A 22583-nucleotide genomic window follows, 5' to 3' on the forward strand; every position below is an offset into this window, starting at 1 on the left:
GCCACACGTTGCCCTTTTTCTTTCACCATTGGCTGAGTCACTAGGAAGGTACAGCCTTCCTGAACATCCTGCCCCATATCCCCCTTGAACCTGGCATTCCCCCTGAAGTTCAGCAGTTCAGCAGTGTGCAGACCCTTGTCTGCTTCAGGTGCCAAGCTGCCTGAGCCCCATAAGAAACCTGCTGCCCAAAGTCAGTAGAAACGTTATGACCTATTTCAAAGAAAATAACACCCATCCCTTCACCCATCAAATGATTTGTAATGACACTAACACACATCTTTCCTCTCAGATTGATGCTTTCTCTGCTGGTGACAGTCTTTTAAACCCAGCCTTCGGCCTGACCTCTCTGCTGTTGTAGTTCTATGAACAGAGGTTGTTGTCTCTTCCCGCTTCCATGGGCAGGCCAGTGTTCAGCCATGTCCAGGACAGCAGGGCCCCACCCCACGTCACTGTGACCTGGGAAATCAGAAACCATCACTCCAAATGTCCCCATCCTCCTTCTTCCCAGGCATTTGGCCCTGCCAGTGGGTCTTGCTGCTGGCTGCCACAGGGAAAAGGAGACCACTGTGACACTGTGGGGCCCCATGGAACCAAACATCCATTGTGACAATACAGAACCTCACAGAACCATGGGGCCTTTTTGACACTGCAAGGCCTCAGGGAACAAAGGAGTCCAAAGGTCTCAAACATTCTTTGCAGGGGTCTGCCTTTGGGAATGGGAACCTCGGTGGTGGCACCTTGGGGTGCAACACAGTAATGGAAGGTGTCTGTTTTCAATTATAAAATCCAGGAATTTTAGATTCCTTAAAAAAAAAAGAATAAAAGGAAAACCATATCTTTTCCTGAGTGCAGACAGTTCTCCAAGCAAAGCAGGTCCCAAGTGAGGGAGGACAGACAGGATGGGGTTGGGGGAATGTGAAGCAAGGTTGTCCATAATGGGTCAGACTTCAAGGCACACCTTCTCTGAGAAGGCCAGACCTCCTGAGGAGAGAACCTGGATCAGTTTCAATCAGTGAATGCTGCAATCAACTCTGCTCTAAAGAGAAACAGTTATGAAAGACATCCTTTAAAACAGGAATACATATTTCTTTGAAATATTTCTCCAAAACTGCAGCAGCAAACCTTCCTGATGAACTGCACAAGACCAGAGGGAAATCAAGGCAGAGCCATGGTTTTTCAGAACTTGCCGGATCAAAATGAGCCCAAAAGTACATTTGGTGCTGAGCCCTTGAACCTCAGGGCTTGAGTGGAGTTTGCAAAACCCATTCCAGGAATCAAAGTCAGAAGAAAAACCCAAAGTGTCTCAAAGCATTAATGGGTCCCACTGAAGTCCATCCCTAACACAGGTTCCTCATGGACTCCTTGGAGGAGAGAATTGGAGGCCATGATTGCCCCAAAACCTCTCAGAGTGTCAGAGACTAAAGGAAAAAGGAAAGTACCTTAAAAAAATTGAAGTACCTTGAAGTGTTAATGAGCCGCACTGAGTGTTGTTACTGACAAAAGCTCTCAAGAGACTAATTAAAGCAGATAATGGAGGCCATGATTGCACAAAGCTCTCAGAGACTCCAAGGCAAAAGTAAAACCCAAAGTCCTTTGAAAAACCTGCAGTCCCTGGGAGCATGAAGGAGCCCCCAGGGCCATTCCTGACCAAGGCTCCCCAGGGACTGGTCCCAGCAGATCCCTGAGGCCACTGGGATAGTGGGGGAGATGCTGAGGGCAGGACAAGGGGTGACAGTGCCCAGCCTTGCTGGGGCTGTGCCAGGGGGCCCCAGTGGCTCAGGACAAGGTGTCTCCTCACAGCCCTTGGTGGCACAGACCCTGCTGTGCCCCAGGGCACCAAGACTTGGCTTCTCTTTCTCCCCACCTGTCATCTCTGCCTCCAATTTCCTGCCCTAACTGGAACCTGGGGACACTTTCTCAGTCCCTCAGTGGGGCCCATTAAAACTTTAAGAAACTTTGGACTTTGACTCTAACTTGGAGTTCTTGAGAGGTTTCTTCACCTCCCTCACAGGGACTGATGTTCAGGGCCTCAGAACAAGCCCCCAAGAGGGTCATTAAAGTCTTTTTGCTGTGTCTGTGCTGCTAAGCTGGCCTGGGTTCCTGGCACACAAGGAGATGCTGGAAACCCAGAAGAGCTTCAAAAACACATTTCTCTTGCTGAGCAGCTCTTCTCACAGCCCAGCAGGGCTGGGGCACTGCCTTCAGCCACCCCAGGCACAGCACAGAGGCACAGAGAGCTTCAATCAATCAGTGCTGGGAAGATGCTCAGAAGTGACTGGGGCAGAATCACTCCCAGCCCTTGACACAGGAAGCCTCTGGCTGCAGGACAAGGCAGCTGCAGCTCCTGGAGTGATCTCCTAAAGCTGGAACATCCCAATGCCTACAGACTCTGTGAGTACATTCTCTGATTCTCTCTTGTGCAGAGCAGCCAGGGGTGCCCAGGGCTGTCCTGCAGAGCAGGGTCCTGCAGCCCAGGATGCTGTGCTGGGGCAGGGACTCTGCTGCCTGCCAGGGACAGCTCTCAGCCAGCCCTGGGAGCTGCTCACAGCACTGGGGGACAAGGTCTGGGTGGAAGGACACGGTGATGAGGCTTGGAAGTGTTCTCCTTGTGTGGTGAGGATGCTACATTGCTCAGCACTGCTCCCAGCATGACATTTAAATCCAGAACATTTTGAAATAGATTGTACAGGGAGCACAGCAATTCAACGGCTGCATAAAAGGGAAGAACCTTCTTTTTAATCTGCTGCTCTGGGTGACCTAGATGGGAAATTGCACATATATATTCATCTATCAGTTGAGGTTAAGAAAAATAAAGATGTTTTCTCTCAGATATTAATAAACTAGGCATTGCCAGAAATCAGCACAGGGTCCCTTACAGGCAGCATCAGTGTCACTTTTCCTGTCTCCTCAGGGTTGCTCTGATGTTGACATCAGAGCCTGCAGAGGCAGAGCTGGCCCTGGGCCGTGCACTGTGCTGGGAGGGGACTGCAGGGCAGAGCTGAGCCCCCAGGGCTGGGCTGGGCTCTGGGCACAGGGAAGCAGCTGCTGGCAGAGACAGCTCAGGGTAGCAGAGCCCTGGGCAGGCAGTTGGGGGAAAGTGCCACCAAGCTGGGCTGGGATATTTAAAATCCTCTCCAAACCGAACTAATCCATGATTGCTTTTTTTACAGATCCCCATGGCAAGACAAAGCAAATGTCCAACAGCAGCTCCATCAGCCACTTCCTCCTGCTGCCATTGGCAGACACAAGGCAGCTGCAGCTCCTGCACTTCTGCCTCTTCCTGGGCATCTCCCTGGCTGCCCTCCTGGGCAACGGCCTCATCATCAGCGCCGTAGCCTGCGGCCACCACCTGCACACCCCCATGTTCTTCTTCCTGCTCAACCTGGCCCTCACTGACCTGGGCTGCATCTGCACCACTGTGCCCAAAGCCATGCACAATTCCCTCTGGGACACCAGGAACATCTCCTATGCAGGATGTGCTGCTCAGCTCTTTTTCTTTCTGTTCTTCATATCAGCAGAGTATTATCTCCTGACCATCATGTGCTACGACCGCTACGTGTCCATCTGCAAACCCCTGCACTACGGGACCCTCCTGGGCAGCAGAGCTTGTGCCCACATGGCAGCAGCTGCCTGGGCCAGTGCCTTTCTCTGTTCACTGCTGCACACAGTCAATACATTTTCCCTGCCTTTGTGCCAGGGCAATGCATTGCAAGGGTTCTTCTGTGAAATCCCCCAGATCATCAAGCTCTCCTGCTACAAATCCTATCTCAGGGAACTTGGGCTCATTGCTGTTAGTGCCTGTTTGTTATTTGGTTTTTTTGTGTTCATTGTTTTCTCCTATGTGCAGATCTTCAGGGCCGTGCTGAGGATCCCCTCTGCGCAGGGACGGCACAAAGCCTTTTCCACCTGCCTCCCTCACCTGGCTGTGGTCTCTCTGTTCCTCAGCACTGCCACGTTTGCGTACCTGAAGCCCCCCTCTATCTCCTTCCCATCCCTGGATCTGGCAGTTTCAATTCTGTACTCGGTGGTGCCTCCAGCCCTGAACCCCCTCATCTACAGCCTGAGGAACCGGGAGCTCAAGGCTGCAGTGTGGACACTGATGACTGGTTCCTTTCAGGAACATTAAACGGCTTTCCAATTTCTGCAAAGTGCTTGCAAAAAAAGTCACCATTGATAGTTATTGTTAGCTTTATTGGAGGATCTTTTTCTCTGTTTAAATGTTTAATATTGTCCACAAAGAAATATCATTGTTTGCGCCATTTCTCATTTTGTTTGTCTCCATCTTCCCTGTGGCCACAAAATGTGTCAATGAAGGGCTGCAGCTTTCACTGGACTCAAGGATCTCCCTCCCACCAACATTTCCCCAGAGATGCCCCTTTTGTTCCCTTCCCTGGAGCTGCAGCAGCAATGTCTGTGTGCAGAGCTGGGGCAGATCAGTGCTGGCACAGCAGCTGTGCCCAGCAGCAGCAGCACTTGGTGTTGCCAGTGCTGCTCCCGTGCCACTGCCCCGCTGCCCTCCTGCCCCTCGTGTTGCTGCAGGGCCTGAGTGCTCTCGGGGCCGGGCACAGCCCTGGGGGTGGCAGTGCCGGGGCTGCAGCAGGGACAGGCCATGGGCACTGCTGGGGCAGCGCTGACGCCTCAGGCCAGGGCCTGGGGGCTCCAGGCTCCTTGGCCAGGCTCTCTCCACAACACTTGGCCAGGCCAGTGCTGAGCAGAGAAAACCCCCGTGAGCAGCCCCAGGCTGGCCGTGGGCAGGCTGGGGGCAAACAGCATGGCTGGTGCTCTGCAAGGGCCCTGCAAGGGGGAGACCCTGGCAAGGAGCAGCAGAGCAGGGGCTGATCCATCCCCACTGCGCTGGACAGCCCAGGGCAGCGTCCCAGAGCGTCCTCATGCACCTGCCAACAACATCCCCCCTCTGCAGCCCTGGCCTCTCCCCCAGCTCACACAGGTGCCGCATCCTTGCAGGCACAGACACGGCAGCACTGGCTCAGGAGCCCCTGTTTGCACTGCACAGAGCAGGCGTCAGCACCCCCATGGTGCTGCTGTGGGGAGATGGAGCTGAGTGAGCACAAATGCCATCAGCCCCTGGGGCCAGCAAGGGCTGAGGATGGGAGGGAAACCACTCAGGTTTGTCGTGGTTGCCATGAGCTGTGAGTTTTCTGTCCCTCTTCAGACATCATTGCTTAGAGCCAGGGCTGTCTGGCAGCCACCTCCAAACTGCCCTGAGCATTTTCCTTGGGTTCACCTTTGCTTTCTTTACTTTTCCCTGGTCCAGATTTCTTCCTATTTCCCATCTCCATTCCAACCCCTTCAAACAACCCATCCCTGCTTGCCCTTTCCTCTCTAGCCCCTCTCCCCATTTCATTTCCTGAACTGGCACCATGGGAATGTCCCTTGGGGAGCAGGATCATCCTACAAGTGCTTCAGGAATTGTCTGCAGGCTCCTGCAGTGCCTCGTGCTGCTCCCTTGCCAGAGGCACCACAGGCCAAGGGGGCACATCTGGGCTGGTGTGTCTGGGTGTGGGGCTCCCTGTTCTGGGCAGTGAGGAGGGGCTGGAGAGGCTCTGCAGGACTGACAGGATGGGCTTTGGGGTCTGTGAGGAGAAGCTGAGGGACCTGGGCTGCTGGACCTTGTGAAGTGGAGGCCCAGGGCTCATCCTGCAGCTGCTCCAAGGGTGGTTTCATAGAATCCCAGAATCAGCCAGGCTGGAAAAGATCTTGGAGATCATAATGTTAAACCCGTGCCCTGATACCACCTTGTCTCCCCTGCGTCCCCTCCATGATAAACATCCCCAGCTCCCTCAGCCACTCCTCACAGGATTCATGTTCCTGACCCCTCACCAACCTTGTTACCCTTTTCTGGACACACACCAGCACCTCCATGTCTGTCTTAAACTGGGGAGGTCCAGAAAATAGTTAGGACTATGGTTAAGGTCGAGCCTCAGCTCTGCTGCACATGGGAAGAATCCCTGCCCTGGTCCTGCTGGCCACACCATTTATAATCCAGGCCATTGAATGACAATGGCATCCAGGTTCCATTGGCATTCTTGTCCACCTGGGCACACTGCTGGCTTATGTCCAGCCTGCTGTCCAGCAGTGTCCCCAGGTCCCTTTCTGACTGGCCGCTCTCCAGCCACTCTGTCCCCCATCCTGTAGTGTAACAGGCATTTTCGTGGCCAAAGTTCATGATCTAGCACTTGGACTTTTTAAACCTCACCTTGTTGGATTTGGGCCCTGGATCCAGCCTGTCCAGATCCATATACAGAGCCTTTCTACCCTCCAGCAGATCCACATTCGCACCCAGCTTGGTGTCACCATGGCTTTATGAGGCCTCCCAGTGTCACAATGTCCATTTAGTTCCCTGGGGCCCCTTGGTGTTACAAAGTAATTTGGATCCTTAGGAATTACAGTGTGAAAATGGCACTTTGATCCCCCAAGGCCCTGCAGTGCCACAATGGATCCTTGTTTTCATGAGGTCTCACAGTGCAGCAATGCTCTCCTTGGTTCCACAGTGTCACAATGGTCTCTTGGTCCCAAGGCCCACCACGGTTTCAAACATGTTTCCTTCATTCCATGACTCCCTGAGGAGCAACACTGGCCCCTTTGTTCCATTTTCCCTCCGGTGTCACAACGGCCCCATCATCACACGAGGTCCTGCTCTGTCACAATGCTCTGCATGGTCCCACAAGGCCCTGCAGTGTCACAGTGGCCTCTTGGTTCCATGAGGGCTCTGAGTGCCACCATGAATTCCTTGGTGCTGCAGTGTCACAATGGAGCCCTGGTTACACAAGATCCTGCAGTGTCACGAGGGACCCTTGGCTCCATGGGGCACCACAGTGTCACAATTGTTCCCTTAGTTCCAAGAGTCCTTGCAGTGGAACACTGGCCCCTTGATTCCATTGGCCCCAGGCTCTCACAAGGCTCTCCTTGGTTCTGCAGTGGCACAATGGCCCCTTGGTTCCACCAGGCCCTGTAGTGTCACAGTGGCCTCTGTGGCTCCACGAGGACCCAGACTGTCACCATGGACTCCTTGCTTCCATGTAGCCCCACAGTGTCATAGTGGCCCCTTGGCTCTGTGGTGCCATATCGTACACAGTGTCACCATGGTCCCCTCAGTTCCACAAGGCCCTGCAGTGTCACAATCATCACAGAATCACCCAGGCTGGAAATAAACTTTGAGAGCATCAAGTCCAACCTGTGACTCAACAACACCTTGTCACCCAGACCATGGCACTCAGTGCCACATCCAGTCTTTCCATATCCACTCACCCACTTCCCTGGGCATCCAATTCCAATGCCAAATCACCCTTTTTGTGAAGAATATTTCCTAATGTCAAGCCTAAATGTTTTCTTCATTTTTTTCAGCTTAAGGCTGTGTCCTCTTGTCCAGCCACAGTTCCATGGGAAAAGAGCCTGACCCTCACCTGGCTGCACCCTCCTGTCAGGGAGTTGTAGAGAGTGATGAGGTCTCCCCTGAGATTCCTCCAGGATAAACATCCCCAGCTCCCTCACCCCCTCCTCACAGCACTTGAGTTTCAGACACCTCACCAGCCTTGTTGCCCCTCTCTGGACACGCTCCAGCCCCTCCATGTCCTTCCTAAACTGGGGGGCCCAGAACTGGACACAGCACTTGAGGTGCTACCAAACATAGCCTAGCACAGGGGAAGAATCACTGCCCTGGTCCTGCTGGCCACACCATTCCTGATCCATGGGGTCCCAGGGGTTGAATGAGGGGAATGATGGGGGGGAAGACAATGACAATTCATGATTGATTGTCAGCCATGATGGGTCTTGATTGTCATATCTATTCAGACTGCATTAGAAGGCTCTGGGGGTCAATATTTTTGGACATGCCTGATATAAATCTAGAAATAGGAAAAGACAACAAAACAAAATCCATTTCTCTGCATTATTTTCAAGATGGTATATTGACTTGGAATACACTTGTGAAATATTTCTAAGTAATCATAGAGGATTTTAAAACGTAAACTATTCCCAGGGGCTTTTTTTGTTTTGGTGTTGGAATAAATGTTTATGAGCCTTTGCCACTGAATTCCTGAACTGAAGAGCTCAAGAAAGAAGAGGCCTCTAGAACAGTAAAATTCATCAGCAATCTCCAAGTTCCTGAGGATCCATGTTCATCAGAGGAGGAATGAACAGAAATGGGCACAGCTTTGTGGCTGCCCCAGCTCTGGGATGGGCCCTGGGCCTGGAGCAGGAGCAGCTGTGGAGGGCCCCAAGGCCGGGGCTGTTGTGCTGGCCTGGGCAGATGGGATGGCAGCAGGGGCTGCAGAGCTCTCAGGAGCTCAGGGAGAGGGGAGCAGGGCACACAGGGAGCCTCCTTTTGCCTTGGCCAAGCACCTTCCCAATGACCACCCCAAATGTACACACCCACTGACCACACCCTACTGGCCACACCCACTGACCGCACCGCACTGACACACCCCACCGACCACACCCAGTGAACACACCCATTGCCAAGACACCAATGCCCACACCCCCAATGATCACACCCAACCAAATTTTCCAACTCACCACATCCACAGCCCACACCCACTGACCACACCCAATGACCACTCTGCACTGCTCACACCCACTGACCACCCCCACTGACTGCAGCAATTGACTCTACCCAAAAGACCCTCAAACTGACCGAACCCCCACTGAGCGCACCCCCACTGACCTTAACCACTGACCACACCCCAACTAACACCAAACTGACCACACCCACTGACCACAAACACTGACCCCACCCCCATTGAACATCCACACCAACTACATCTACTGACCATACTGACTGACCACTTCCATGGACCACACCCACTTGCTAGAACCCCTGACCACAACCCAATGACCGCCCAACTGACCGTACACCCACTGACCACACCAAATGACCACACCCCCTGACTACACACCAATGACCACCTCAATGACAATCCCACTGACCACACCCCACTGACCACACAAATGACCAAACCCCTGACCCCCTAAGTGACCACCACCACCCGACTACCCAACTGACCACATTCACTGACCACACCCACTGATCACACACCACTGCCCACAGCCATTGCCCACAACCAGGGACCACACCCACTGACCAAATCCAATGACCACCCCAATGACTATGCCCACTGACTGCACCCACTTACCACAGCAATGGGCCACTCCACTGACCACACCCACTGAGCACACCAACTGACCACACCCCTGTTACTCACCAACTGTCCACATCCACTGACTGCAACCCACTGACCACCCCCAATGACCACACCAACTGACCAACGCCGTTGCCCAGACACCAATGCCCACACCCGCCGACAGTACCCACTGACAAAACACAATGACCACCTCCACTGACCAAACCACATGGACCTGGCTAATGACCACACCCACTGACCACACCCTTGTCCCACACACCACTGCCTGCACCCCATTTGTTGCGTTTGATGTTGTTTAGGGTGACAGCAAGTAAGAAGCAGGAAGGGCCTTTGCAGGGGCTTCACAGAGATATTTATTTCAGCCACACGTGTGCACCGTCCATCGTTCAGAGAACAAAGGCCACGTACTTTGTAAGGGTCCAGGTTAAATACATGGGATGAACAGGCAGGGAAGGGCATCAGAGACCAATTACCAGGGGCCATGGGGGTGTCACAAGGGTGGGGTTGGAGCAAAGGGCCAACAGGGAAACAGTTGGGAGTGGCCGAAAGGCTGACAGACAGGGAGAGGGCACAGAGCTGACCCAGGGAAAAGAACAGGAGCTGCTTTCCCTGGCTGTGAATGCCTTTCTTGGTCTCCACACCCACTGACCACACTCACTCACCACACTCACTGACCACTCTGCCACTGACTGCACCCAATGACCCCACTTACTGACCACCACCCATGACCACACCAAGTGACCACCCAACTGACCACACCTACTTACCACCCCTCAGCAACCTCCCAACTGTCCGTGTCCACTGACCACAGCTATTGATCACATCCCACTGCCCACACCCACTGACAACAGACTGACCACAGCGCCACTGACCACCAACACTGACCACAAACAACTGACCATACCAAATTGACCAAACACACTGATCACAACCACTTACCACACCTCTACTGCCCACACCCACACACAACTCCCATTCACCATACCACAATGACCATCCACAGTCAGCATCCACTGACCACCCAAACTGAACACACTAACCACTCCAAATGACTACACCCACTGACCACTCTCCACTGCTCACTCACTGATCATTGCTACTGACCACACCTACTGACCACTCTCCATTGCTCACACCCACTGACCACACCCACTGACTGCACCCCACTCACCCCCCAAATGACCATACCTCCACTGAGCGTACCCACTGAACACATCCACTGACCACACATCCACTGACCACACCAAAAGACCACTTAACTGAGCACCCCTCCATTGACCACAAACACTGACCACACCTTCTCCCCACACCCACTTCCCACACTCCACTGACCACACTCCACTGACCAAACCTACTGGCCACACCACTGCCCACATTCCCCTGCCCACCCAACTTACCATATTCCCTTCCCAAGGGCCAGGGGACAAGGTCCAGCAGCTGTGCTGGTTCTGCAGAGCCACAACAGCCCCTGGTTCCATGAGTTTCTGTACTGTCAGCAGCGGTTCCTTGGTTCCAATGATGCCCTGCTGGGTCACAATGGATGTTTGGTTTCATGAAGTTCTGCAGTGTCACCATGGCCTACCTCGTTCCATGAGCTTCTGTGGTGTCAAGATGGACTCCTTGGATGGGCAGGGTAACAATGGACAATTGGGTCCATGCAGCCCCACTGGGACACCATGGACTCCTTGGTTCCATGGGGTTCCAGCTCTGTTGCCATGGTCTCTGTGGATCCACAGTGTCACAATGGACAACTGGATCCATGTGGCCCTGCTGTGTCACAATGGGCCCTTGGTTCCATGGGAACCAAGTGTCACAATTGACTTCTTGCTTCCATGTTGCCTCCTCAGTGTCAAAATGGGTCCTTTATTCCCTGAGAAACACAAAATTTTGTGGAAACACTGAGCAAATCCTGCTTAACACACCTGGGAACGCCTGTCTGCGTTCAAAAGAGGGGTTAAAGGTGAGAATGGCACCAGCAATTTCCATCTGCAACAGAGATACAGGGAAAGGACAAGGACAGAGAATTCAGGTGAAAGAGTCAGAGTATTCTGCTTACAGAGATCATGTCTGGTCCCACTGTCCCTTTTGGAAAGGTGACATCATTCCAGACAGCCTGTACTGAGCATGTGGTTCCTCAGTGGGGTTTGCTGTTCAGGAAAGCTGCTCAGGCTTTTCCATTCTTTCTTCACAAACAAGAAAACTTCTCCTGGGCCTGTGTGCAGGCAGAGCCCTGAGGAGAGCAGGTGGGACATGGTGCAATGGCTGGGACACCCAGCTGCAGAGCTCGAGGGGACAAGGTTCTGATGCAGGGCACAGGGATATCAGTCCCAGGTGGGTGATGTCAGTCATGGTGAGGCTGGGGGTGAGGAGCAGGTTGTCCAAACAAGATCAGCCCTCAAAGGGCTCATTCTTCTGCGTGCCCAGAGCTCCTAATGAGACATTCAGCATCAAGATCACTTGGAAAATGCTTCAGTCTGAACTGAACTGTTCTCTGAATTGAAAAAAAATATTCCATTGATTAAAAAAAAAAAAAGATCATAAGGTGCCCTTTGAAGTCTTCTTCCTCAAGAAAACTCCAAAATTACTCCAATGAACTGCACAAGCCCTGGAGATTTGAAGAAAATTGAAGGAACTCTAAGGGCTTCTGAGGGATTTTTGGTTTTTTAATCAGTCCCCACATGGATTTGGGGTTGAGTCCAGGACCCTGAGACACTGAGAGAAGGCTGAAGAAGCTGCTCAAGGAGTCAGAAGCAAAACTGCAGGGTCACTGTGGCCTCTTGGTTCCATGAGCCTCTGAGTGCCACCATGGATTCCTTGGTGCTGCAGTGTCTTAATGGAGCCCTGGTTGCACAAGATCCTGCAGTGTCACGAGGGACCCTTGGTTCCATGGGGCACCACAGTGTCACAACTGTTCCCTTAGTTCCAAGAGTCCTTGCAGTGGAACACTGGCCCCTTGGTTCCACAAGGCCCTGCAGTGTCACAGTGGCCTCTGTGGTTCCACAAGGACCCAGACTGAAACACTGAAGTTTCTTACAATTTTCATGGATCCCACTGAGGGTCACAACTGAATAAGTGTCCCCAGGTTCCAGTTAGAGCAGAACAATGGAGGCACTGAAGACAGGTGAGGACAAACAAGGGAAAGGTCTTTCTGATGCTGAGCAAACCTGGGTGTGTTTCAGGAATGCAAAGGGCCAAGGCCTGAGCCCTATGACACAAAGGGGCCATTCTGATTGTGCCAGGCCTCATGGAACCAAGGGGCCAATTGTGCACGGTGGGGCTTCATGGAACCAGAGGTTCACTGTGACATTGCAGGACCTCATGGAACAACAGAGACTGTTGTGACTCCTTGGGACCCACTGGATCCGAGGGGACATTGTGGCACTGCAGGGCCTTGTTTAACCAAGAGGCCGTTTTAGCACAGCAGGCCCCATGGAATGAAGGGGACCACAGTGTGAGCCTCCATGAGATGAAGGGTGCATTCTGACACCGTGGAACCAAGGAGAGCATTGCTGCACTACAGGGAATTGTAAGAGCCTAAAATGAGGGATGTGGGACTCCAGGCGGGCTCTTTTAAATGCTGTTTATTGTATCCAAATAATGCAGCAATTCACGGGCCGTGGGTGACAAGACCCCTTGCCCACAGCCTTTTCAGCCACAGCTGTGGGTTCATCTGAAAGCTTCCTCTAGTTCCAGTTACAATGCATTATATACTTTTCATTACAGAGCATCTTAAAACATGACAACCAATCAATACCTTTACTATTACCTATAGCCTATCACAACTACTAACATTATCATATTCATGTTACTATTTCCAGTCATAAAAGGTTAGCACGTTACAGTTTAAGCTAGAAGTTGTTCTTCAGTTTTCCGGCAGTGGAAAATTCTGAGATCTTTTCTCTACTTGCAACATGGCATTTTTGTTTGTGAAAATCTTTTTGCTTGGTAAGAATATCTTTTCTTTGAGGTGCATTTATCCTTTGTTCTTAGTCATAAAAGCCCCTTCCAACTCACTTGCTCTTTGCCTTCGTAGTTAACCAGTAAAACTCGCTCCGCAATTCTTTTCTTCCACATCAAAACTTGCTGTCATTTCTATACCTTCTTCAGATTCTACATTCAAAGATCTTTCTGTTATATATACATATGTGTGCGACCTTCCTGTCAGCTCCTTCTCCTTCCCACCAGGGGATCGTGGCACCAAGGAGGCCATTTGGAAGCAGTGTGGCCTCATGGAACCATGGAACCATAATGACAATGTGTGTCTAACCTAAGGACATTGTGGCACTGCAGGGACTCATGGAACCAAGGGCACAATGGTGACACCGTGAGCTCCAAGGGACCAAGGGGGCATTCTGGCATTGCAGAACCAAGGGAACATTGTGACGCTGTGTGGTGTCATGGAACCAATGCTCTGTTGTGACATTGCAGAGCCTGATGGAATCATGGAGACCACTGTGACACAACAGGCCTCATGAACAAAGGGGCCCTTGTGACACTTTGGGCTCCACAGAATCAAGGAGTCCATTGTGACACTGCGGGGCCCTGTCGGGCCGAGGGGCAATTGTGGCACTGTGTGACACTGTTACGAGTGGATGTGAGAGTTTAGAGAAGTCCCTGCCCTTTGTCCAGGCCTCTGGCAGCAGGCAGTGCCTTTATGGAGGTGGCCAGCACCCCAAAACACACTCTCCTTTGCAAGTTCTTTAACGATGGCTGATTCACCCTAATATAGAATTAATTATTTAATAGACAGGAAGCTAACAGACATAAAACTTAAACTAATACTACACAAGTGGTATTAATACTACTATATTACTACTACACAAGGTAAAAAAAACAAAACCTGCTTGCAGGTATATACAGCATGAGGTTAAAAGTACCTCTTAATGCTACAGCTAGCAAAGAAATAACACCACTAAGGATTCAATGTATCTTACCATCCAATTGTTGGTGGGATCTCACATGGAAATCCTTTCCCTCAATTCCCAGGGAAGTAACCATGGAATCTGTGTCCAAACTACAGGAAGAAAACCTTTACACCTTCAGGGTGTGCATGTCACAGTTTCTGCCTCTGTGATAACTGATATTCTTTTACAGTTTGTAAAACAGTGTCTCTCAGTCAAGAATATTTCTTTTATCTCTTCCCACATCTGCTCTCCAGGCTAAGATGTTGATTTCTTAGCTGAGGCCTGAGCCCTTTTGGCACCAGAGATGGCGCCTTGCTGGGCCTCTCACCCGGGTTATCTCTTTATGCACTGACTGTCTGTGGTAGGGGGGGGTACATGTCCTGCCACAGGCACCACGGAACCAAGGAGACCATTGTGACACTGCAGCCCCATGGAACTGAGGGTTCATGTGACAGTGGGGGACACCATGGAACCAAGGGGTGATTGTGACACTGTGGAGCCTCATGGAACCAAGGACATCACTGTGGCACTGCTGGGCCAGAGGGTCGCAAGGGCTGTTGTGATCCTGCAGGGCACCGTGATCCATGGAGACCATTGTGACACTGCAAGGCCCTATGGAATCATGTAGAGCATTGTGACACTGTGGAGCACCATGGAACCAAAGGGCCATTGTGACACTGCAGGGCCTCATGGAAGAAAGGGGCCATTGTGACACTGCAGAAGCAAGGAGAACATTGTGACACTGAGGGGCCTCGTGGAACCAACAGGACATGGAACAGATCTGGTTGGTCTGGTCCACCTGGGGGCCACCTGGCAAGTTTAACTGATCCTGGCGAGTTGAGGGTTTCTTCTCAGCAGCCCTTGAAGCACTGGAGCCCCATGCTTTCCTTCCAATGGAAAAGAACCATCTGTCCTACAAGGTGCCCATGGCCAAAATTGATACTGCCCCTCAAAAACTCCCTATATGCAAGAATTCTCCCAGACAAAATCTGCCAGGACGGGACAGAGAAATCTGGCTGACCTTGGTCTCTGTAGGTCAGCTCTCATCTCAAAGAAGCCCTGAGGAAAGTATTTGTGCAGGTTTGACTGCTGGAACATCAATGAGTCTCTCATCTTCTGAAAAATTCAGAGGCTTCTCTGATCATATGGGTCTTTTTTATCTCATTGTGGATTATGCATGAATTCAGTTTTTCAGCTAAATAATATTATTCTTCGCACTCTACCAGTGTTATCTCACACGAAACACCTCCTATATATATGGATGCAGGTCACACAATGAGGTATCCTTCAGGAATTATTTGTCTCTGCTCCCATCTGTCACATCTCCTCTGGAGCTGGAGGTGCAGCCGTGGTGCCCACAGCAGCCCTGGGGCTCTGTGCCCCATGGCCTCCCTGCTGGGCAGCCTCTGCCAGCTCCTGCACAGCCCGTGGCACCTGTGGGCCTGCACTGACAGCCCTGCCCCGGGCTCTGTCGGGCTCTGGGCCAGCAGAGAGGCTGGGCAGGGCTGGCCATGGCCCTGAGCCCCGCAGGAGGATGGAGCTGGGCCACAGCCAAACTCAGCCCAGGGCAAACCTGGGCTCAGCAGCCAGGGCTGGCAAGGGCTGGGGACAGAGGCTGGCGCTGACAAATGTCCTGGGCCCCCTCCCTGCTCTGTGCATGCCACCAAGGGCACAGAGCAGCCTCCTCTCTGGGCCACTTGCCTGTTTCCAATGCCTTCCACAGGCGCTGGCCCTGCCCCACAAGGCCTGGGCTGAGTCCTGCCCCTGCACGCTCAGCCAGGCTGAGATGGACACTGCTGCTTTCTCTGGCAGGCTCTCTCAGGCCAGCCCAGCTCCCTGCAAGCTGTGCCAGCTGCCCTGAGCTCTGTGCAGCACCAAGGGCCTCTCCCCAGCACAGCCCAGCCGGCTCTGGCCCCACAGCTCTACTCAGGGCAGGGGGCTCTGGGCAGTGGCCCCACAGCCTCAGCCCCTGGCAAGGGCACAGCAGCAGCTGCAGCTCAGACAGGACTCAGCCCCAGCCATGGGCAAGGTGCTTGACCAAGGCAAAAGGAGGCTCCCTGTGTGCCCTGCTCCCCTCTCCCTGAGCTCCTGAGAGCTCTGCAGCCCCTGCTGCCATCCCATCTGCCCAGGCCAGCACAACAGCCCCGGCCTTGGGGCCCTCCACAGCTGCTCCTGCTCCAGGCCCAGGGCCCATCCCAGAGCTGGGGCAGCCACAAAGCTGTGTCCATTTCTGTTCATTCCTGCCCTGATGAGGATGGATCCTCAGCCACTTGGAGGATGATGATGAATGTTACTATTTCGGAGGCCTCTTCATTCTTGAGCTCTTCAGTTCAGGAATTCAGTGGCAAAGGCTCATAAACATTTCTTGAAAAAGCCCAAACAAGAAACACCTCTGGGTATAATTTAAGTTTTCAATTCTTCTGTGGTTAGTTAAGAAGATGTCAGATGTGTATTCCAAGTGAATATACTCTATTGGAAACAATGCGGAGAGAACTTCTGTATTGTTGCCTTTTCCTGTTCATAGAAGGATATCAGGCATGTCCAATTGAAATTGACTCCCAGTATTTATAAATGCAGTCTGAATGGATAAGAAAATTAAGACCCTTCATGGCTGACAATCAATAACACTTTGTCCCCAGCCCCTTTCCAGCATTTCCCTCATCCAACCCCTGGGACTCCTATGGATCAGGAATGGTGTGGCCAGCAGGACCAGGGCAGTGATTCTTCCCCTGTGCTCAGCACTGGTTGGGCAGCACCTTGAGTGCCGTGTCCAGTTCTGGGCCCCCAATTTAGGAAGGACATGGAGGGGCTGGAACATGTGCAGAGAAGGGCAACAAGGCTGGTGAGGTGTCTGGAACACAAGTTCTTTGAGGAGTGGCTGAGGGAGGTAGGGCGGTTTGTCAAGGATAGGAGGAGGCTTGGGGAGACCTCATCACACTCTAGAACTCCCTGACAGGAGGGTGCAGCCAGGGAACAGTGATAGGACAAGAACACACAGCCCTAAGATACTTGGGGATGTTTAGGCTGGACATTAGGAAATATTCTTCAAAAAAATGGTGACTGGACATTGGAATGGGCTGCCCAGGGAGGTGGGTGAGTCACTGACTGGAAGTGTTTCAGGAAAGATTGGATGTGGCACTGAGTGCCATGGTCTGGGTGAAAAGGTGGTCTTGAGTCACAGGTGGGACTTGATGTTCTCAAAGATCTTTTCCATCCTGGGTTATCCTGTGATGATTGTGACACTGCAGGGCCCTGGGGAAGCAAGGGGCCATTGTGACACTGCAGGGCCTCGTGGAACTGAGAGGACCATGGTGACACTGTGAACGACATGACACCACAGAGCCAAGGGGCCACTGTGACACTGTGGGGCTACATGGAAGCAAGGAGTCCATGGTGACAGTCTGGGTCCTTGTGGAACCACAGAGGCCACTGTGACACTGCAGGGCCTTGTGGAACCAAGGGGCCATTGTGCCATTGCAGATCCAAAGAGAGTCTTGTGAGAGCCTGGGGCCAATGGAATCAAGGGGCCATTGTTCCACTGCAAGGACTCTCGGAACTAAGGGAACAACTGTGACACTGTGGTGCCCCATGGAACCAAGGGTCCCTCGTGACACTGCAGGATCTTGTGTAACCAGGGCTCCATTGTGACACTGCAGCACCAAGGAATTCATAGTGGCACTCGGAGCCCTCATGGAACCAAGAGGCCACAGTGGCACTGCAGGGCCTTTTGGGACCATGCAGAGCATTGTGACAGAGCAGGAACTTGTGTGATGATGGGGCCATTGTGACACTGCAGGGCCCCATGGAACCAAGGGGCCAGTGTTGCTCCTCAGGGACTCCTGCAATGAAGGAAACATATTTGACAGCGTGATGCCCCTTGGGACCAAGAGACCATTGTGACACTGTGGAACCAAGGAGAGCATTGCTGCACTGTGAGACCTCATGGAACAAATGATCCATTGGGACATTTCAGGGCCTAAGAATCCAATAGACTTTGTGACACCAAGGGGTCCTCTGGAACCAAAGGGACATTGTGACACTGGGAGGACTCAAGGAATCATGGAGACACTTGTGACATGGTGACACTCCAGGGCCTCATGGAACCTTGGTGACACCAAGCTGGAAGGTAGGAGGGTTTTTCAGAGGGACCTGGACAGGATGGATCTAGGGCCCAAATACAACAAAGTGAAGTTGAAGATGGCCAAGTGCAGGGTCCTACACTTTGGCCACAACAACCCCTGAAGCACTACAGGGGAGGAAAAGGTCCAGGCAGAAGAGGACCTGGGGACACTGATGGACAGCAGGCTGGACATGAGCCAGCAGTGTGCCCAGGTGGCCAAGAAGGCCAATGGCACCTGGCGTGGATCAGGAATGGTGTGGCCAGCAGGACCAGAGCAGTGATTCTTCCCCTGTGCTCAGCACTGGTTGGGCAGCACCTTGAGTGCTGTGTCCAGTTCTGGGCCCCCAAAGTAAGAAGGACATGGAGGACCTGGAGCATGTCCAGAGAAGGGCAACAAGGCTGGTGAGGGGTCTGGAATACAAGTCCTGTGAGGAGCGGCTGAAAGAGCTGGGGATGTTTATCCTGGAGGTTCATGGAGATAATGTGGTGTCAGGGCACAAGTTGGACTTTATGCTCTTCAAAGCCTTTTCCAACCTTGCTGATTCTGTGATTCTCTGAAACCACCCCTGGAGCAGTTGCAGGATGAGCCCTGGGCCTCCTCTTCACAAGGTCCAGCAGCCCAGGTCCCTCAGCTTCTCCTCACAGCCCCAAAGCCCATCCTGTCAGTCCTGCAGAGCCTCTCCAGCCCCTCCTCACTGCCCAGAACAGGGAGCCCCACACCCAGACACACCAGCCCAGATGTGCCCCCCTGGCCTGTGGTGCCTCTGGCAAGGGAGCAGCACGAGGCACTGCAGGAGCCTGCAGACAATTCCTGAAGCACTTGTAGGATGATCCTGCTCCCCAAGGGACATTCCCATGGTGCCAACTCAGGATTTCCAATGGGGCGGGGGGCAAGAGAGTGAAGAGCAAACAGGGTTGGGCTGTTTTCACTGAGGAGGAAAGGAATGTGCAATAGGAAAAATCTGGACCAGGGAAGAATAAAGAAAGCGAAGGTGAATTAAAGGAAATGCTCAGGGCAGTTTGGGGTGGCTGCCAGACAGCCCTGTCTCTGAGCAACAAGGTCTGCAGTGGGACAGGAAACTCAGAGCTCATGGGAACAAACTTTCTGGCTGAATTCAGAGGCCACAACAAACCTGAGTGGTTTCCCTCCCATCCCCAGCCCTTGCTGGCCCCAGGGGCTGATGGCATTTGTGCTCACTCAGCTCCATCTCCCCACAGCAGCAACATGGGGGTGCTGACGCCTGCTCTGTGCAGTGCAAACAGGGGCTCCTGAGCCAGTGCTGCCATGTCTGTGCCTGCAAGGATGCAGCACCTGTGTGAGCTGGGGGAGAGGCCAGGGCTGCAGAGGGGGGATGTTGTTGGCAGGTGCATGAGGACGCTCTGGGACGCTGCCCTGGGCTGTCCAGCGCAGTGGGGATGGATCAGCCCCTGCTCTGCTGCTCCTTGCCAGGGTCTCCCCCTTGCAGGGCCCTTGCAGAGCACCAGCCATGCTGTTTGCCCCCAGCCTGCCCACGGCCAGCCTGGGGCTGCTCACGGGGGTTTTCTCTGCTCAGCACTGGCCTGGCCAAGTGTTGTGGAGAGAGCCTGGCCAAGGAGCCTGGAGCCCCCAGGCCCTGGCCTGAGGCGTCAGCGCTGCCCCAGCAGTGCCCATGGCCTGTCCCTGCTGCAGCCCCGGCACTGCCACCCCCAGGGCTGTGCCCGGCCCCGAGAGCACTCAGGCCCTGCAGCAACACGAGGGGCAGGAGGGCAGCGGGGCAGTGGCACAGGAGCAGCACTGGCAACACCAAGTGCTGCTGCTGCTGCTGGGCACAGCTGCTGTGCCAGCACTGATCTGGCCCAGCTCTGCACACAGACATTGCTGCTGCAGCTGTAGGGAAGGGAACAAAAGGGGCATCTCTGGAGAAAACTTTGCTGGGAGAGAGACCGTTCAGTTTGTTTAAAGCCACCAAGGGCACAGCCCCTCTTTGATACAGTCTGTGGCTACTGCAAGAATGGGGAGAAACAAAAAGAGAAAGGGTGCAAAGAATGTAATTTCTTTGTGGAATATATTGAAATACTAAAGCAAAGCAATTTAAAGAGCAATTCAACCACCAAGCCAAACAAATATTATCAAAGATGATTTTTATTGCAAGTGACATGCTGAAACTAGCAAGCAGTTTACTGTTTGTTAAACAATCCCATCATGAGTCTCCACACTGCAGCCTTGAGCTCCTGGTTCCTCAGGCTGTAGATGAGGGGGTTCAGGGCTGGAGGCACCACCAAGTACAGAACTGACAGGGCCAGATCCAGGGATGGGGAGGAGATGGAGGGGGGCTTCAGGTAGGAAAATGTGCCAGAGCTAATAAACAGGGAGACCACAGACAGGTGAGGGAGGCAGGTGGAAAAGGCTTTGTGCTGTCTCTGCTCAGAGGGGATTCTCGGCACAGCCCTGAAAATCTGCACATAGGAGAAAACAATGAACACAAAACAACCAAGTGCTAAACAAGCACTAACTGCAATGAGTCCAAGTTCCCTGAGGGAGTTAGACTGGGAGCAGGAGAGTTTGAGGATCTGGGGTACTTCGCAGAAGAACTGGCCCAGGGCATTGCCATGACACAGGGGCAGAGAAAATGTATTGGCTGTTTGCAGCAGAGCATGGAGAAAGCCACTGGCCCAGGCAGCTGCTGCCATGTGAGCACAAGCTCTGCTGCCCAGGAGGGTCCCGTAGTGCAGGGGTTTGCAGATGGACACGTAGCGGTCGTAGCACATGATGGTCAGGAGATAATACTCTGCTGATATGAAGAACAGAAAGAAAAAGAGCTGTGCAGCACATCCTTCATAGGAGATGTTCCTGGTGTCCCAGACAGAATTGTGCATGGCTTGGGGCACAGTGGTGCAGATGCAGCCCAGGTCAGTGAGGGCCAGGTTGAGCAGGAAGAAGAACATGGGGGTGTGCAGGTGGTGGCCGCAGGCTACGGCGCTGATGATGAGGCCGTTGCCCAGGAGGGCAGCCAGGGAGATGCCCAGGAAGAGGCAGAAGTGCAGGAGCTGCAGCTGCCGTGTGTCTGCCAATGGCAGCAGGAGGAAGTGGCTGATGGAGCTGCTGTTGGACATTTGCTGTGTCTTGGCATGAGGATCTGTAAGAAAAGTAATCATGGAATAGTTCGGTTTGGAGAGACTTTAAATATCCCAGCCCAGCCTGGTGGCATTTCCCCTCCACTGCCTGCCCAGGGCTCTGCTGTCTGGAGCTGTCCCTGCCAGCAGCTGCTTCCCTGTGCCCAGGGCTGGGCCCTGCCAGTGCTGACAGAGTCCAGCCCAGCTCTGGGGGCTCAGCTCTGCCCTGCAGACCCCTTCCAGCACAGAGCACTGCCCAGGGCAAGCTCTGCCTCTGCAGGCTCTGATGGCAATGTCAGAGCATCCCAGAGAAGGCTGAAAAAGTGACCCTGCTGCTGCCTCTAAGGGGCCTTGTGCTGATTTCTGTCAGTGTCTGCTTTATTAAGATCTCAGAGAATTTTTATAAAAATTTTCTTAACCTAAACTCAGAGATGAATATCAGTGCACAGTTTTCTATTTAGGCAACCCAGAGCAATAGATTAAAAAAAAAAGAATTTTCCCTTTTATGCAGCCGCTGCATTTCTGTGCTATCTATATAATTTATTTGGAAATGTTCTGCAGTTAAATGTCATGCTAGGAGCAGCCCTGAACAATGCAGCATCCTCACCACACAAGGAGAAATCTTACAAGCCTTACCAGCTGTCTCTTTCCACCCAGACCTTGTCCCTAGTGCTGGGAGCAGCTCCCAGGGCTGGCACAGAGCTGTCACCGGCAGGCAGCAGAGTCCCTGCCCCACCACAGCACCCTGGGCTGCAGGACCCTGCTCTGCAGGACAGCCCTGGGCACCCCTGGCTGCTCTACAGAAGAGAGAGTCAGAGAATGTACTCACAGTCTGTAGGCATTGCTATGTTCTAGCTTTAGGACATCACTGCAGAAGCTGCAGCTGCATTCTCCTGCAGCCAGAGGGTTCCTGTGTCAGGAAGAGGCAGAAGTGCAGGAGCTGCAGCTGCCTCGTGTCTGCCAATGGCAGCAGGAGGAAGTGGCTGATGGAGCTGCTGTTGGACATTTGCTGTCTCTGGGCATCATGCACTGGAAAAAAAGGCATTGATAAATTGCACAAGCTTTGTGCAATTCTATGCTAATTTCTTAAGAATTCACTCAAAATTCCTTCTCTTTCTCTGGGAAAATTTCACTTAAATTTTTAAATTTCAAGCTCACCTTAGCTTCAAAAGCATCCAGGAGGTGGTTTTGAGTTACTTCCCCTTTTTCAGAGGTGGCAAAAATTCTGATCTTCAGCATTTCTGTAAGCATAACTCTGGGGAGCCCAGAGGGAAAACAGCTCCCTGTGCCCCAGTGTATTCAGAC

The 22583-nt window shown here is 52.8% G+C and overlaps 2 protein-coding genes across 2 annotated transcripts; one reads left to right on the forward strand and one right to left on the reverse strand.

Moving 5' to 3' along the window:
- The first annotated feature begins 3178 nt into the window (after nucleotides 1–3178).
- Nucleotides 3179–4126, forward strand: LOC130266405 (olfactory receptor 14A16-like). Its single transcript, XM_056515679.1, has one exon. The coding sequence runs from the start codon at nucleotides 3194–3196 to the stop codon at nucleotides 4124–4126; it is 933 nt and encodes a 310-aa protein (XP_056371654.1). The 5' UTR covers nucleotides 3179–3193.
- Nucleotides 4127–20342: 16216 nt separating this feature from the next.
- Nucleotides 20343–22500, reverse strand: LOC130266402 (olfactory receptor 14A16-like). The gene is made up of 3 exons (XM_056515677.1): nucleotides 22437–22500; nucleotides 22108–22307; nucleotides 20343–21301 (listed from the first exon to the last, which is right to left on the reverse strand). The coding sequence occupies exons 2-3, from the start codon at nucleotides 22118–22120 to the stop codon at nucleotides 20343–20345; spliced, it is 972 nt and encodes a 323-aa protein (XP_056371652.1). The 5' UTR covers nucleotides 22121–22307; nucleotides 22437–22500.
- Between the last annotated feature and the right edge of the window lie 83 nt (nucleotides 22501–22583).

This window comes from Oenanthe melanoleuca, unplaced genomic scaffold, assembly GCF_029582105.1.
Source record: "Oenanthe melanoleuca isolate GR-GAL-2019-014 unplaced genomic scaffold, OMel1.0 S034, whole genome shotgun sequence".
Classification (NCBI taxonomy): Eukaryota; Metazoa; Chordata; class Aves; order Passeriformes; family Muscicapidae; genus Oenanthe; species Oenanthe melanoleuca.

What these genes read in the sequence shown, in the direction of transcription:
- LOC130266405 (XM_056515679.1), top strand. Translation starts at nt 3,194, where the DNA reads ATGTCCAACAGCAGCTCCATCAGCCACTTCCTCCTGCTGCCATTGGCA.